The 17,452-nt window shown below is 46.4% G+C and overlaps 1 protein-coding gene across 4 annotated transcripts in view; it reads left to right on the top strand.

Moving 5' to 3' along the window:
- The first annotated feature begins 6,745 nt into the window (after nt 1–6,745).
- OSBPL2 (oxysterol binding protein like 2) overlaps nt 6,746–17,452 on the top strand; it is a 29,749-nt gene continuing 19,042 nt past the window's right edge. Inside the window, exons 1-5 of one of the 4 annotated variants that reach the window (XM_042884774.1) lie at nt 6,746–6,830; nt 7,331–7,431; nt 13,961–14,134; nt 14,578–14,687; nt 16,004–16,168. In XM_042884774.1, coding sequence (XP_042740708.1) covers nt 16,132–16,168 — 37 coding nt within the window. In that variant the 5' untranslated portion in view covers nt 6,746–6,830; nt 7,331–7,431; nt 13,961–14,134; nt 14,578–14,687; nt 16,004–16,131. Of the gene's footprint in view, nt 6,831–7,330; nt 7,432–13,960; nt 14,135–14,562; nt 14,688–16,003; nt 16,169–17,452 lie in introns of all 4 variants that reach the window. The other 3 variants (XM_042884776.1, XM_042884777.1, XM_042884773.1) reach the window with 3 other exon arrangements.

The following is a 17,452-nucleotide window of genomic DNA, read 5'->3' as shown; positions in this document are numbered from 1 at the left end:
GTTTCTGCATCTCCTCATGCTCTCAGAGCAACCCCATCAGGCAGAGGTGAGCCACGCACCAGCAGCAGGACCGTGGGCAGGCTGCAGGCTCCTCCTTGTACATGATGGGCAGCAGAAAGCAGCTTTGTTCTGCTGCTGTTTGACCAGGTGGCCCCCAACAGACCGAAACATCCCTGAAACTTTCAATGCAAATCAACTCTGAAACAACAGAAGGAAGTAAATTTCTACACCTCGTTAAAAAAGAAAAAAAAAAAGGGAGCTTGAAAGGTTTAAAAATAGACCACTTGCTTTGGGAATTCTAGCCTTGCTGCAAATTATTGCATTCAGAATTTAAATGCTGGATGGGTGTAAAATTACCTGTGTGGGAGTTATTCAATTTCTGGTAAGTTCATTTACATTAAATAGCAGCTGCGCATACAAAAGGCAGGAAAAAGCTCTTCTAGTCCTATTCACCTGAAGCAGTGAGAACATGTGCTGTCCAAGGCTGCAGTTGTGAGCACACAATTTGTTTTTCTCACTGGAAATCAGGGTGCTGCTATTTGTCTCATTTCCACCTATTGCATTTTGTCACCTCAGCGTCTTCCAATCCAGGAAACCCAGTGTCACAGCATCCCTCTGCCTGGAAGTGTCCCTTCCCTGGTCCTCTACAAAGGGATTGGACAGAGGGTTCACCTTCATCAGGTGGCCCATGTATGGCACAGCTGAATACTTGCTCTTGTTCTTCAGAATGGTTTTCTTGCTTATGGAACCATCTAGAGTGAAGCAGCAAAGGTTTCTCCATGGGGACTTCTCTCAGGGCCCAGCAGGAAGGGCTGGGATGCTGCTCCAACACACAGGACAAGGATGGGGCTATGCAGAGAGGACACACAGAGCCAACCTAGGCTCCTTCTACACAGGAGATGTGTGCAGGGGAGGACAGGGGTGGGAGCACAGAGCTTTGCTCTCCAATGCTTCTGGTCCTCTTGGTGCTCTCCCCTGCTTTGGGAAAGCAATGCATGTTGCAGCTGATTGTGGACCAGCTGGAGAAGGCAGAGATGGCAGTCGGTGATGGCAAGCCTTGCTTCAGCCTTTAGTTTGCAGGCAGGAGTTGGGGTTTCCTTTAAGGTCCATCTGTTTGTTGCTTGAAATCCTCCCTGATCTCTCCTCTGCGCTTCTGGAATGGATGGTCTGTGTTCATGACAACCAAAACACTGAGGAAATGAGAGGCTACTGGATCCATTTCCTTCCTTCTCCCTCTGTCCCTGCATTACTTCAGCTCCTGGTCTCCTGGATCAGGGCTATTTCTGGTCCGTGTGAAGACCTGCTTGAAGGCACCATGGGCAGAGCCTAACTCAGCACCCACCAGCATGGCAGAGTTACTGGGGCATTTGCTTGCCTGCGGGTTCAGTGGTTGGGTGTTTTTTTTTGTAATGCTGTTTTAATGCACTGTGCAAACCTGGTAACAAATCACATCTCGGTCAATGAGAAGTTTCCTGAGAAACTTTTTGGGTTTGACTCATGCCAGTATTAATGCTGTGCTTTGAACCAAAACCTTTCCTTTGTGCGTGTGAGGCGACAGTACCTGCAAGATCTGATTCCAAATGGCAGGGACTGAAAACTGTCAGTGTGCTCTGCAAACACAGTGCCTGGGCTGAGGAGAGCTGGCAGAGGTGGGCAGCTTCTCCTCCTGCCTGCAGCCGGCTCCTGCCCTGAGTGGAGCTGGAGGCCAGGAACCATTCCAAATGTGAAGTGAGCCCTGGGCAGCGATGCTGGCAGTGTGCAGGACTCCTTGTCCAGGCTTCTCCCTGCTGGAGCCCTCAGCTAGCAGCCAGCTGGCAAGGCTCCTTCCTGCCTGCTCCGCACTGGGGCCGGATGGCTGGAAAATGGGGTTTGTGTTCTGTGCTTGGAAACCAACAGGCAGGACTCTGGTGGTGCTCCTGCAGAGCCCAGCAGGTGCCGGGTCCCCAGCTGAAGGTCCCCACTGGCAGCACAGCCCTGGGACGGTGCTGGGTCTGGCGCTGGATTCAGGATGCTGCTGCAAGGCAATGGGGACAAGGAGGGATGCTGCCATTCTGATGCCGGCAGTGCAAGGGAACAATTACTTGTCAACTGCAAATTCAACTCATGTGCCCTGATCATTAGAGGCTTCTAATCTGGTGTTTAGCTTAGTTAAGGTCATGATTTTTTTTTTTCTACAGTTCCCAATCTGAATCCATCTTACCGAATATACACACACAGTAATCAAAATGATAATCAAAAGCATTCATGGTACTTCAATACACAGAGCAGTACAGTCCCTTCCTTCCCAGCAGAACCCTTTCTTCACTTCTGATGACCATTCTTCCACCTAATAACTTGTTTTCTCACATTTTCTAAAAGAGCTCCCTCAGACAAAAACAATGCTGAACATGTAAGACATCATTGTGAATATCAATGAAGGTTTTTCTTTTCCTTCTGCTCCCAGTTCCTGCTCTGGGCTAAAAGCAGGCAGCCAGCAGTGGCTGACATGGGAGCTGATGGGGGAGGCACCGTGCTGACCTGTCATGATCACTGCTACAGCACAGCTTAATCTGTAGCCCAGCTTTCCAACTCCACTGGGGACAGCAGCTGGTTTCTTTGTTGCTCATGCTCAAATTCCACCTATTTTACTGCTTGCTTTTGTGGAATTTTATAACGAAACCCTTTTAACGCTTGTCTTTTTTAAACAAATCTGCAGATTCATATCATTTGTTTCTGGAAAGTGAAGGTGCTGATCTTCAAGCACAAAAGATACTGAAGGATAACATGAATGTGGATCTTATTTTGATGGATGTGTGTGAATTAGTGGTTAGTCATTTGTTCTAGTAGTTGCCTAGGGACCAGTGAGCAGGACTTTATTCCATTCAGTACAAAAACTGTCCCAGCAAGTAATCACACAGTCAGAATTGCAGGCGTTGGAAGGATCTCAAGAAGTCCTCGAGTCCAACCCCCTGCTAAAGCAGGAGCCCTACAACAGGTCGCACAGGTTGGTGTCCATGTGGGTCATGAATATCCCCACAGAAGGAGACTCCACCCCCTCCCTGGACAACCTGTTCAGTGCTCCATCACCATTACTGTAAAGAAGTTCTGCACATTTGTATGGGACTTCCTATGTTCAAGTTCAGGCCAGTACTCCTTGTCCTACTGCTACACACCAACAAGAAGAGCCTGGCCTCATCCATTTGCCTCCCACCTCCCTTTAGATATTTATAAACATGAATCAGATCCCCCCTCGGTCTTCTGTTCCCCAGGCTGAACATATCCAGCCTATTTGCTGGACCAGCAATGGTAATCTTACAAAAATAAAGAAAATTACACACTGAACTGATTTGGAACTGCCTATGGCTTTGTCAACAGAAAAGCTTGAGTTCTCCAATATCCACATTTTCTGTTTGCTGGTGCCCCCAGGAAAGCACCCCTTTAGCTGTGGGCTGCGTCCCTTTGCCCTGCTGTGTGCAAACCTCTCCATCGGCCGCTTGTGATGGATGAGATCCTGGGGACAGAGAGAAGTTACCACGGCAGCACTCAGTGAGGATGGATCTTACTCACACATCAATTCTGGTATTGCATCAATAGGTATAATTAGCTTCCATTGACTTAAATTTCCAGAAAGAAAGCATCATATTGTTGAATTAATCTCTGATGCAAGCACTGCCATCCATCAATAGAAATTTGGTGCGGAGAGTACAGCGATGGCTTGCCATGCTGCTGAGCGTGTAGCTAAAAGCAGACCCTGTAATTAAATCGAAATAAGGCACTCTTGTGGACAAGTTTGACAAATAAATCTCTATTAGGACATAAAGCACCACTGATTGCTGGCAGATAACCTGGAGGCATCGTGATGGCACACGGGCTCTGGGAAAATGGAGCTGGCCCGGATTTGCTGCTGGAACAGAAAGAGCAGGAGCACTTTGGAATGGGGTTTCCCAAAGTCCAGCACTGCAGAGGTTGTTGTGGTGCTTCACAAAGGCCGTACCAACGTGGGGTGAGTAAAGCTGGGAGTCAACGTGATCTGTCCCAGTGATCCCTTCTGGGGTGGTGTCAAAAAAGCATGGAGCCTCATCCCCAGAAGGTGAGCCGGGACGTGGAGCTGACCTTGTTGTGCACAGCTGCTTTAATTCCAAGCACAGCCCCTGCTTGGCTCTGCTCAGCTCTGGAAGTGGAAGTTTCCAGTGCCAAAAGTTGTCTGTGGAGTGAGAAGAGTTCAGGATTCAGCAGGGTAACCCTGGGACATCGTGAGAAAGCATGTATCTTAGCAAACTTCTGGCTGCAGAAAGCCCCTGTGCACTCAGCACTTGGCCTTTGAGCTTTCATAACTCAGCCTGTGCGGATTTTCCAAACTGCAGTTCATTTTGATGAGAAGTGGCTCTGATCCCACGCTGCCCTCAGCTGAACATGCAGCTCCCAGTGATGTTACCACTGGAGTGAAGGATGCAGGTTGCCATGCCTTTCCTTCCCCTCCGATAGCAGAGAAAATGCTCATTCAGCTTTATACCAGACCGGTTATTTCTACTTATTCAGCTTTTGCCACGTCCCTCATTACTAATGGGTTCCTTTTTCTCTTGAATTGCTTTACTTTGAGATTCTGGTTAAAATTCATGTGGTTTCAGCATTACCGTGTCTTTCATTAAACCTTATCAGTATTACCAATGTCTGCCTTTTTTATGTCTTTTCTATATGAAACAAATTAACGTGATGCTATGTTTGTCACAATACCTTCCTTTTTTCAGTGCCAGCAGCATGAAATACAGTATTGCAGTGAATAGGATTTATAATACCTGTCTTGCCAGATGGGGACAAGCTGTATGAGAAAACCTTTACTCTTCAGATTGGGAAACATTCGGATGTTCCACACTCAGCAAAGTCATGTCTGTCTCACTCGTGCCCACTGCAGCCCTCTGTCCTTCAGGACGTGGCAGCGCCTTCAGCTGCAAGCTGTGGGCAACAGAACATTTCTTCCATGCTTGCACAGCCTCCAGCACAGAGTGACACAGGTGTGCCATGTTATTGCCCAGAGAGTCACAATTAACATCCAACACGACTGCACAGAGCCAGGCACGGTGCAGACGTGAGCACTTGCCTGCACACATCACTGAGGTGATGCCTTTGCAGACGGGCTCCCTTGGAAGGAGGAGAGGAGAGGTGTTTGTGTCTGCTCACACGCCACTGTTGAAAGACAGCGTTCCCACCAGAGAGGGAATATCTCTAAATCTCTCCATCAATGTGTTTAGTTTTTCCATTTTGCCTTCCCTTATTCTGTTGCAATTCCTGATCTGTAACCCTGCTGCAGTGATGAGATTTTCTTGGAACAGTTTTTAAGCGGATTGTGTTGCTCCATCATAGGTGAACAGTTGGCTTGATTGCAGGTGGAGCTGACAGCTACACTGATGTACGAGGCAGTTGCTCAATACTTTCCACTGAAAAACCCCATTTTAATTAATTCTAACATTGCAAAACTTCTGGCAACAAGGCAAAATGTTCCGTGCCATCTCCTTTATAAGGTAATTATTCTCTCCCCTTACTGGTTCTCCAGATCCAGAAAGGATCTGGAGTCTTGTCCCCCTCCTATTACTATCAGTGATCCTAGACTGCTAGAGACCAACCCCTCAGGATTGAACAACAGAAGAAATGTGCCATTAGTTGTGCTTTTGCTAGGCATGGGCACCTAACTCCAAAGCCCACAAAGTGCCTGGGAGAGGGACTTTTTTGTGGTAAGCTTAGAATGTATATTTAATTAAGATCGGAAAAGCTACAAAGAAATCAGTGCCCTTTAATCATCTCTTGGCGGGTTTCTCCTTCCATGCTGGTTTTGGAGGCTCTTCCTGATCAGCTGCTCGCTCGTGAGCATGGCCAGCTCGGTCAGGAGGTGATTTCAGTTCATGCTTTACCCCCGTGTGTCCCGGCTTCAAGGCTGCAGTAGGGATTGTTACGTACTGAGCACTGAGCCCAAAGGCTGACAGATTGCTGAATGGATCTGGAAATCCAGGGCCAATTAGGAAGATGTTATTAAAGGATTTGGAATGATACCAGCTGGGAAGAAAAGTTTTGAGTCACTTTGATCCCAGAGGAAATTCAAGAGCACACAAAGGCAAAGCACCTTGCAGACTTGGGAACGGGAAGGCAAAGAAAAGCAGCGTGGTGCCATCTAAGAGAAAAGCACACAGCGCCCAGCAAGCATGAGCAGCAGCACCCTAATGCTGTACGGAACCGGGGACATAGACATTGTAACTGCTATTTGTGCCTGCTAAAGCGAAACGTGCACACTGCGTGCACCCACACAGCGCTTAGAACGGAATGCATGAGGCACCAACGCGTCAAACCAGCCCCATAACAAAACCCAACGCTCCCTCCTTCATTTCTTAAAAAGGAGATTTTTGGGGTGATGGTGACCAAAACTTGCCCTCGAGAAGGCCGATAAGAAGTGCCCCACACATCACCTACTGCCGAACTCGCCGCAGCACCACGGCGCTCGGAGGCGTCACAGTCCGTCTGCAACGCGCTCTAGGAGGCAGCTCAGCGCCGCGGGGCCTCATGGAAGCCGTCCTCATCTACATACCCCCGCCCCCTCACCTGCCATTGGCTAGCTGTCTCTCCAGCGCTGCGGCGCAGCCCGGGGCAGCGGAGCTCGGCGCCTGATTAGCATTCTCCCCGCCTCCTGACGGGAGGGCGAGGCCGCCGATTCGTTTGTCCGCCTCCGGCGGGGCGCGGCCTCGCGTCGCGATTGGCGGAGCGCTTCGTCACTCCGCCGCTTCGAGGGCCGCACTTCCGCCTGGGTGTCAGCGGTGCGGAGCGGGGGGTGCTGCGTCGGGGCCGTCGCGGGAGCGCGGTGCCAGGTAATGCCGGCGGCTCTGCCCCGGGCCCAGCTCCCTTCTGCCGCCCCGCGCCTCCCTATGGCGGGGCGAGCCGTGTCTGCTGCCCTGCGGGGCCGTCAGCCCGGCCCGAGGCCGTCCTGTCCGCGGGGAGCGGAGGCCGCGGGTGTCGGAGCGCGGACGGCCCGGCCCCGCCTTCCCCGTCACGAAGCCGCGGGCCGCGCAGCCGGCGGGAGCGGTGACGGCGCCTTCGTTATTTCTGTGTTAAACGAAGCTGGCGGAGCTCGGCCGACCCGAACGGCGGCGGGGAAGGGGCTGAAGGGCAGCGCCCGGCTCCTGCGCGGGGAGCGCTGTGCGCCGCTTTGTCCGCGGCTTTGGGATCCGGGCAGCGCGCGGCCCTGCGGCTCTGTTCCCAGCGCTGGGCTCGGCCTCCGTGCCGCTCGGGAGCTCCGGGGCCGTACGACGCAGCGGGAGCTTTGCTGGAGTTGTGTGCTGCAGACCTCGGCTCCGTGTTTCTCTTACAGAGCTCCTGAGAGGGAGACGAGAGAGCAAGATGAGCAAAACAGACGGAGAAGAGACCTCCCTTTAAATAACATGCCACCAGAACTTCTGCATGGTGACAGAGGTATACATTAATTACGTTGCCACTTTGATTTGGGATTTGATTTGGGTGTGAGTGGTGGTGTACCATTTGTGTGTTTGGACTCGGGGCTCCTTTCTGAAGCAGCTCTGTTCCACTTGCGGGCCAGAACCTGTGTTTGAAATCGTCCTCTGGTTTTTGTTGGCCACAGTCTTGCATTTCCCACCAAAGCACGTTCAATGCGAGCAGAAATCTTCATTTGCCATGAATTTTCTCAGTTAAAATACGTGGCCTTCACTTAAACTTTCAAAAAGAAAGAGACAGGATCTGCAGTGTGAGTTACAGGATCTGCAGTGTGAGTTAGCAGCACCACGCTATTTCTCTCATAGTCTTTTTTTTGAGTTGATTCCATTCAATTCCAACTTATCCTTCAAAAATTCAGTAACTCTGCACTCACGTTGACAGCAGTGTACAACCACAGATAAGTGGTCCTACAAACTCTCTATCAGTACACTTCCAAACTCCTAAAACCTCAGGGCAATTTCTGGAAGCAGTCGCGTAACTTCCAAACCTCCAGCCCTGCACTGTGGGTTGGAAGCAGGAGAACTGGCTAAACTAGCACGGAAGCAAGACGTTCCGAGCAGAGATTTATCCCTCAGTAATCCCCTGGGTTTCAGTTACTGTAAACACAGCTTGTCTTAAAATACTTGTCAAGGCGTGCAGATGACCACGTGACAGAAAGTTGAAGGCAGTCTGGGATGAGAGTGGGAGCAGTCCTTGATGCTGCTTTCCTGAACCAACTGTACCTCTTAGTGAACTCGTAATGTCAGGGAGTGCTCAGAAGGAAGCACTGAGACATCTGCTGTCCAGGAATAAATATGCTGTTTTTTCCAAAACAAACTCTTTGGCCACGTCAGTGCAAGCAGAAGATGAAAGTTCAAGAGAGAAAATGATGTTTAAATAGCTTGAAAGGCAGTTGAAGATGTAATGGATTAAAGGCATTGAGTGAGGTACAAGTAGTTGTTTGCTAACATCTGTGTAAGTGTTTTGGTTTGGTAGCTGCTCACGGAGGGTAATTTTCACTGTTGGGTGTTTTCTTTAAATCAGCTTTAAAACTGTTAGGGATTTCTATGATACGCTCCTGCTTAAGCTGACAGATCTTATGATTGAAACTGTTAATGCTTTGAGTCTTTCTTCTTGTGAATTCTACTGTGTGAACTTCACACACACTGACCTAGAACAAAGGTGGAAAGCTTAGCTTTCTGTTATTTTCATGTTGGCTGGAAAATAGACCAGCAGGCTTTTCTGCTTTGATAAGACTGTATTTTTAAATAACTGTTTGCAGTGCCAACCAGGCAATTTTTTGTTTAAAAGTGAGATTCGCGTGCAAGTACACGGATTTGTTTTGTTTTGAAGCAGGTAATTAATTATCTTTGCTATTTGAAATAACGTGTTCTTGGACAGTGCAAGGTTGCATCAGACTGCTTGTAACCAGGGCTCCCATTTACAAGTTGGCTTTCTTGTGGTCCTTCACTCAGCATCAAATACTGTCGCTTGAGTCACAAAGACACCTGAAAAGAACTGTCTGTCCTTGTCAAGAACATGATGTTCCTAAATGCTTCCTGGTTAGTCTGTTTGCTGTGAAATATCTAAGATGTTCTTTTTTGGGGGGGAAGCAAATCAAGCCCACAAAGAATGTGTGTTAAATATGAAGTGCTCAGTGTGAATGTTTTAGCCGAGTTTGAATCCAGCTGCTCGCAGGGGCAACATCTAGCTGAATAAATGGGGAAGTGAGACCCATGAGAAAGTTGGGCAATGTTTATCTGCTGCTTTGAAAGATACGGCGATGTTCATATGCTTCCTGTTGTAAAAAATAGAGGTTACATGTGATACGGATTCCTTTATGTTTTTTAGTTTATGGAATAGACAACTATGTAATTTGCAATTAAGAATACTTGATCTCAGACCTCTATTTCCTAACAATGTACTGTGTGAAAGAGTGAATGATGATGTAATTATTTACTTTGCAGTCTTAAAGCCTCCGTGCATGGAAGGAGTAAGCAATTAGAATGTGTCAAATGTGACTTGCATTGCTTTTGGTTCTATTCTTCTCAAACAACTCAGTGCACAAAGATGTCTTAATTTTCAGGATCAATAAGATATAAGAATAGACTAAGTTTACTTAAATTTGCTTTTTTAATATGTACAGTTACAATTGAAAATTCATTTGCTTGTCTAGACAGATCCTTCAGATTCTGTCAGTACATCTTATTATGCACATAATTGAATCAGACAGATTTTCAGTGAATTACAGCTGCCCTCCATTCAGAAAATGCAGGGGGCTGGATAATGTTTTCTTCCTGTAATTATCTGTAAATCTGACAGGAGTGTGCACAGGGGACAAATTATTCCTGCAGCTGCAGAACTGCATCTGAACCTCTTGGTCTTATGGTCCCAAACTGCTGGATGTGTACATCCATGCTTAGCATGGGATTTAGTGTGAGCCTGGAGCTGTGGGGCTCCCGTCCCACTGCAGTTTCTCTGCTCTGTTGCACAGCTTTAGATAAGGGCTGTTGGGATGTTGTGAAGCTTTGAGGTGTCTGCATGCTCATGGACTGGTGACTTCATTGCATCTCACTGGCATCCTCTTACGTTGGTTTTTAGGGCTTCCAAAATCTGTTAGTATAGCACACTGTGCTTTGGTACTCATGATAGGTCAGAACTAATTATAGTATGGGAGTGTAACAAAGGCAAGTGTGTGAGTGCTGGGATGTGTGTGTGCTCTGGCCGTGAGGCGACAGGGGCTCTGCTCCCTGCAGTGTGCCAGTGTGACCAAGTGAGAGCCAGAATCCTTTTAATAACTCCCAATTAAAAAACTTGCATGCTCTAAAGCTACTGAGAGCTTAGCTCACCAGCCCCTTCGTAACGGTCAGCTCAGCAGCGTGCTTGTTTGCTAGATTTGTTAGAGCACAGCTTCTTCCCCATGCGCATGTGCTTGCTAGGCTTTGCAGAACATTAATAAAGCTGTTGAGAGATGCTTAATAGTAAAAGAAATACTTTATTTATAGTAGAGGTACAAATAACTGCATACACGCTGCTTTATTTTGTCTTGAACGTAGTTCTGAGTGCTGTGCAACCTTCTTGCTATCTAAGAGGGTTAACGTCACCTAGCAGATAGCAACGTGGATTCTTTATTAAAGCTGAGCATGGAATTAATTTGGGTTAGCAGTGTTCCTTCCCAACCTCTTCTCTAACTGCAGATGCTCACAGCATGGAGATTCCAGTAGCAGATCCAAACCATAGTGCAATAACGGCTGCTACGAGCAAAATGAGCTCCATCCCATCAGAGCTGGAGCAGGTACACATCTGTCCTCGGGGCATTTAATAGCTCCCAGCTGCATTAAGGCCCACAGCAGGAACAGCTGCAGTCTGCAAAGAAGCTGTGCAGGGGCAGCAGGCCAGGCTTTCCCTCACCCCAAGCCCCTCTGCTCAGCGTTGCACAGAGCTGAGAAGCAAGCTGCCCTCCTCTTAGCGGGGATGCTGGGTGAGTCTCGTTAGGCCAGGACCCCTTGGTGGAAGTTGCTATTGCATTACGTTGAAGTAAAAAACAATTCTAGCTTCGTAAATAAAATCCACTTCTGGATTCTGCCATCTGTGTAGCTGTTTGCTGGTTGAAGAGATCTCAAGTGCATAATAATTACAGCAGGCATCTAAATTGCCAATTAAAACAACTTCTTGGCAATTTTTTGTAGATGTTTTAGATCCACTGTTGTCGGTAACCTAATTTCACGAGTCAATTAAGATTCATCCTTGCTGAAGCTTTCATTCAGAGATGAAACACTGCAGTCTGATGCTTTCGGGAGATATATACGGAGCAAAAGCACATGAATATTCTGGTTCAAGCTATTTATTTCTGTCCCTTGAAGTACAGCAGCTATGTTTTATTTCAGCTGGCAACTTGAGAAGAGGTGGGCTCAGCTCAGTCATGTTTTGGGAGGGTTGTGAGCTTGTTTGCTTGTTTGTAGCGTCGGTGTGACGGCTGTGTGTATTTGATCTGCCGGTGGCTCCTTAGGAACCCATTGCTGGACAGAAGCTGCATCCCGAGCTCAGGAGATGTGCTAATGGAAATGCTGCTTTTTATTTACATATGTTGTTAGATGGATTAAACAGGCCATGGAATTAATTTTCCTTTGCACCAAGCTGACTTTACATTCTGACCAAGCTGGTTTCTGTTAAGTTGAGCTTGTGTCCTTCTGACCCATTAAAGACATGCAAACATCTGAAAACAGAGGGTCCTTTCAGAGCTCGCAGGTTTTTGCCTCTTCTGTTCCACCCCTCAGGCAGTATTTGTGTGGTGTTTTCATTGTGAGACTTGATAGAAAATTGTCATTACTTTTTTGCAATGAAAGCCTCGCTTGATTTTTCCTTTTTCACGCTTTTTAACTGTTTTTTCCCCCATATTGCTTACAAGTATTCTCCTTTCAAGTTAATAAATTTAATTTGTTTTAAAATTTGCTACGGAAGCACACATCCAACAAAACCTTGCTAGACATGTGGAAAAACTCGTGAATGTGCTGCTTCATTAATTCTTTGGTGGCTCTCTAATGCCACTGGGCTGAACTCAACGCCCAGCCTCATGCTGGCCAGCCTCGGTTTGTTCTCAGAACTGCTCACTGTTTCCATGTGTGGTTTTGCTTAAGCGCTCCTGGCTCTGCTGGCGGATGGGGTGGCTGGGTGATGGCTGCGACCTGGTGCTGTGCTTCTCACAGTGTTAAACGTGTGCTATTGGAGAGAAAAAGCAGGATTTGTAAAGGAGGCAGAGTGGTGTCAGCAACACGTTTGCTTTCCAGGAGTGCTGCACGATGTGAGACTTGGATGTCAGGCTAGGAGGAGCAGGACAGCGCAGGTGCAGCCCTGCACCAGTCAGCCTCCTGCTTGCTGAGCAGCATTCCAGCAGCATGAGCTGCTCCAGCAGTGGAAGCTCAACTTCCTACAGCAATGTAAATGTTTCTTTAAGGAGGAGTAACTTCTGGTCAACCAGCAGGGGCTTTGTGGAAGGCTGACCTAGAAGAACGAGTTAGTATGGAGTAACTAGTTCTGTGAGATGAGCAAAATCACAGTGATGGCATGTTTAGCTCTTGCAGGTTTATTTTTGGACAGGTCCTGGTATTTTGTTGTGCTTTTTTTTGTTGTTGTTCTTAATCTGTATACAGGTGGTTAGAATCCAAACCTTAGGTCTTAGTGAGACAGTCATTGGTGGATCTGTTGGTTTTTGGTCGGTGGTTGTTTTTTTTTCCTTCCCTGGAGTGTAGGTTTGGAGCGTGCAAACGGCAGAGAGCAGGCAGTGCATCTCACCTGGCCGTGGGTCTCACACCTCTGGTTTCATATGTAAGCACACGCTTTGTATTTCACCTACGTTCAGTACAACAAGGTGAACGTGATGTTCGTGCTTTATGAAAGATTTGCTGGGATTGGAATCAGACCTAAGCCTCGATGGGTCTCCTTGTGTGTGGCACCTTCCCTTGTACAGCTCTGCTGCACTTTGGATGGAAGCTGCTGACTGCAGTTCTTGGTGTGGAAATGAGCAGTGTGGAGGAAATACAGATTACAAATGCTGAACATGAAGCAAACAGGATGTTTTTGTCTTCAGCCTGGTTGAGAGTAACTTTCTGCTGTTGCTTTTAGCAGTCCTTGCTTCTTGACTCACGAGAGCTAAATGCTGATACCATCCTGTGTTCGTGTGTGTGCAAATTCATGTTAATCTCTGCTAAGTTAAATAACTGAATTTACAAGAAGTAATATGAGTGCTAAGTTATTCCTGGTGTGACTCTGGTGCAAAATACATTGCTTTATCCTTTTTAAAATTCTCCTAACGCCTTAAAACAATTTGTGACTATTACTTAAAGTAACTTCCATGAATATTTTGTTCTTTAGGTGAGAGCTGCAGTACTTGTCTATAACTTACAGCGTATGACCAAACCCTCATTCTCCAATAAGGATCAGCTCGGGGTGGGGTGTGAGGTGCACAAGGACAGAGTGTAATGTGGGCTTCTGGTTCATTCAGGTCTTTCCCTGCAGTCACCACACTTCTATTTGGTGGTTGTTTTCATAGAAAAGCTTCATTAGCTTTGTAGTCAGTGCCTTTATTATCAGTAATTCAGAGTTCTTATTCCTTAGTGACTGTGGCATGCTGGCATTCCTGCCAGGATGTGTTTGGATAGGGGGAGTGTGCTCTTGGTGTGATAATTAAACAGAGGTGGGTTGGCAGCTGGTTTACGTATGTTGCAGGTGGGTAGAACTGCTTTGGAACAGAATCCTACTATGAGCTGTATGCAGTGGTGGGGGAGTCCTGCTGCCAGAGCTTGGATGAAAAGCAAAGGCTGGGAGATGGGACATGAGGGAATGCATGGAGAAAACTCAGGAATTTTAGTGCTTGTCATGAGACAACTGCATGCTGGGCACATGCACATCTCTTTCTGGAAATATTGGCTGCTGGTTTTCTAGAAGGGTGCAGCACTTGTAGGCAGTTGAATCCTAAGAAAACTAGTGCTTTCCCTCTTCTCCTCCCTCCCAGGCTGAAAAGTGTACGCAGTTACGTCCTCAAGCACAGGTTTTCATCAGAGGTATGATAGAGCTGGAGACCTACAAGAGATACTTCACTGGTGGGGCTGGAAGGCTCACAGGGACTCTGACTGCAGCTTCAGTGTGAGCATCTCCTGCAGTCAGCGCCTGCCTTCTGCTAGGCCAGGTAACAGCCAGACCTGTGCTGGAGCACAGCTTCCCCTGCTGTCTGCTGTGAGCTGTGGCAGTGCATTTCGTGTTAGAGGTAGACATTTAGAGCAATGTAATTAATTCTGCTGCTGTTTAGAGAAGAAGCACAGCATCCTGTTTGGTTCACCCTGAAATCTGGGCTAGCTGCTGCTTTTGAACCAGTTACTAAAGGGTTTCTGCCTTTTTCTGGTTGTCTGCCAGCAGCCTGCACTGCATCTTTTTGAAGCAAAGCTGCTGCTCCTTTCCCTTCTGCAAGCAGGGCACTTGCTGGTAGCCTTGGGGGGTAGTCTTCATTCATCCCTGTCTGTAGTGTGTCAGTATTTTGAGCTCCTGCATCCTTCCCTGGGAGATTGAGGCAGTTTGACTAACCTGAGTCAGAAATCTGTTGCTGATAAGCCTTTTCAGCTTTCTTGCTTCAAGGTCTGTGACTGGAGCACGAGGAAGAGGGAAGGAAACTGTTCAGCTGAAAGCAATTGCAACAGGAGTGTAGCAACACACAAGCAGCTGCGTGAAGTTCTGTCCTTATGGAGGTGAGGACTTGTAAAGGAAAAGCTGCTGAAGATTATATGGAAGCTGAGATGTTAACTATGCAGAGATTGATGAAAATCTTGTGATGGTGGGCAAAAGAGGTTATTCCTAGAGAAAAGGTGACAGTCAGGAACCTGGCATTGGAAGTGTGATACTTCAACACTGTGTTCATTAACTGCAAGGAGCTGTAAAATAGGCCATTTCAGCTGCTCCTTCTGAACAGAGAGTTGGAAGGACAGTGTGTGAGGCGTTCGCATAGCTTTGTGCTGAGCAGTGAGGTGAAAAGAGTTGAAGTTCAGGGGGCATCGTGCAGTTTGGTGTCTTGCAGAGAGGAGAGAGGGAACTGGCTCTAAACATGGCAAGCTCCTCTACTAGGAATAGAGTGTGCTTCTGGCTTTGTTTCCCTTAATTGGAATGGAACTGTGCATGTTATAATTACTCTGGAAAAGCCACTCTCACAAAAGCAGTGGGATCTTCAAGGATCAGAAAAAAATTGAGGCTGACACATTGAGGTTGTTTTGGGGGAGCTGGAGCATTGCTGTGTGCCTGGCTCAGCACTGGTACCTGGTGAGGGTTAGCAGGGGTGGAATCGAAATTTTCTGATTCTTTTGCTTTGACTAAAGATGAGTGAAGTAAAATGTTTATGTTACATCATTGCCAACCATCTGGAATAAATCTAATGTAGTCTGTCCATAAAGCAGAGCTGGAACGCTTCATGAATCTGTAAGTGATTTGTAGTGTGTTTGGCTTTAGTGAGAAAAAGGTTTGTTTCTTTACATTTTCTATCTGGAGAGCAGAACCTCCTGTTGTGTGTTCAGACGTTCAGAGCAGTAGCTGACAGAACTTACCTAATAGTTGCTGAGTGCACAATGTGCAGCAAGGCCCAGCATTTTTATGTAACAATGAGGTAAAGTTCTTTTACTTGTTCCCAGCTTTCTTGGTTAAGAATGCAGTAAGGTTTATCTTTTGGCTGAGAAGGGATTTCTGTTTTGCCAGCTGTCTTTTTCTTCCTTTTCCTTCTCGCTGTCCTTGTCTGAAATGTAACTTGCAGTAAGTAGAGTATATTTTATAATAGTGTACATAATGTTTTTATGTAGAGAGAACAAGGGTGACATAATATCCTGGTTGTTCTTGTGGTAAGCAGCACTGATCTTCAGGAGGACTTCAGAGTCATAGTCACTGTTTCATGAATGCAAGAATCCAAGGCTTTCTTTTGTCATGGGAAGAAATAGGAAAATGAGTGTCTGTCAAGTGTGTGTGTTTGTGCTTGCAAGAAGTTTGGGAGTTGCTGATTCTTCTTCCCTGTCTTGTCAAATAGATCATCTAAAGCGGCTGGGAACTTGCAAAAGAAGACTTCAAAAGCGTACAGACACTTAAGCTCTAAATCAAGTTGAATGATGCATTAGAGGAAGCTGAGCTGGCTGTACGGAGATTTCACGCTGAAGGATGAACAGTGAAGAAGAGTTCTATGATGCCGTTACGGGTGAGTGGGGGGCAGTGCTAAAAAGGAGGAGGGGGAGAAAGCAGCTCTGAACTGCATTGTGTCTGTTAAGGTACAAGAGATGTATTACTGCTAAGGAATAAAGAATGAGAAGTGCTTGTGAAACTTGTAGTGCCGTGTTCTGAAAAGAAGAAACGTTTGGGCTTGGAAATATGTATTTATTTCATCTTATTTTTATTCTTTAAAGCTCAGTGCTGGCTATTATTTTACCACTGTAGTAGTTCTTTAGGGCCAGTCTTGCTTTCGTTTTTCCATGAGATGCAGGTAGTTTTATAGCAGCTTGAGAAGTAATGCTTTTAAGGCCCTTTGAAAGGTGAAAATATCTCCTGTAGGTTATTTTCACTGTTATTCGATTTATTTTGACAGAAAACTTATTCCAAAGAATTGAAATAAAGAAATATTCCTCTATATCTGTACAGATTGCTGTAAAAGCATGCTTTCTGGATAGGGAACTGAAAGGTTTGGCAATCCAGTGCTGTTTCTAGAAGAGCAAACAGGAATTCAGTCGCCCTGGAGCAGTGCATCAAATAGTGCATTTCTCTGAAGTAATAAAGATGAGTGATTACTGCTAAGATCCTTATGTGGTTTTAGTGACAAAATGAAATACTTTTAAGTATTTTCATAAAAAACAAAACAAAACAAAAACAAAAACAAAAAAGTAGTTTCAAAAATCCCAAAGTAGTTCAGAGTTTTGCACGTAAATTTCTCCTTAGAAATTCGAGGTGAAATAAGAAATACTGGCAATGGTGAGTGTGGGGTACTTGATGTGAAATCAAGGGAATGAAGGAGAATGATGGCAATCATGAAAGCCAAAGAATGGAAGTAGTGTGGTAGATGCAGGTAGGTGAGATGGACTTAAACATGGTTGGAGATTCCTGTGAGGAACAAACAGAGCTGTTTGGAGCAGTGTGACTGACAGCAGACTGTACAGGACTTGTCACAGTTGTTTCAGAGTCTTTCTCCCTTGAGAGTACCTCTAAAGACTGATGTTCCATTTCTTGTTCCAGCTGGATGCTTTAGACCTTACTGTCCGTTTGTTGGATTACTTGCACAAGCCTAGTAAAGTCTAGGCCTAGTTCTTTGTATCTATGACTTCTTCAGGTCGTACATAAATGTGATGCTAAGAACAATTATTAATAGGTCTGTCTGCATTCTTCTGCTGGTTCCTGAAGCAGCCAGGTGTGTGCTCTGTATCCCCAGGAGATTAAGCTCAGAATTGAGGTCCTTTCTGAGTCATAGTAAGCTTTTGCATTCCACAGTAAGAAC

Source organism: Lagopus leucura, unplaced genomic scaffold (genome assembly GCF_019238085.1).
Source record: "Lagopus leucura isolate 7727_CA_CO unplaced genomic scaffold, USGS_WTPT01 Super-Scaffold_100045, whole genome shotgun sequence".
NCBI lineage: Eukaryota > Metazoa > Chordata > Aves > Galliformes > Phasianidae > Lagopus > Lagopus leucura.
Note: the sequence above shows the minus strand (reverse complement) of the source record. Positions and strands in the feature narration are given on the sequence as shown.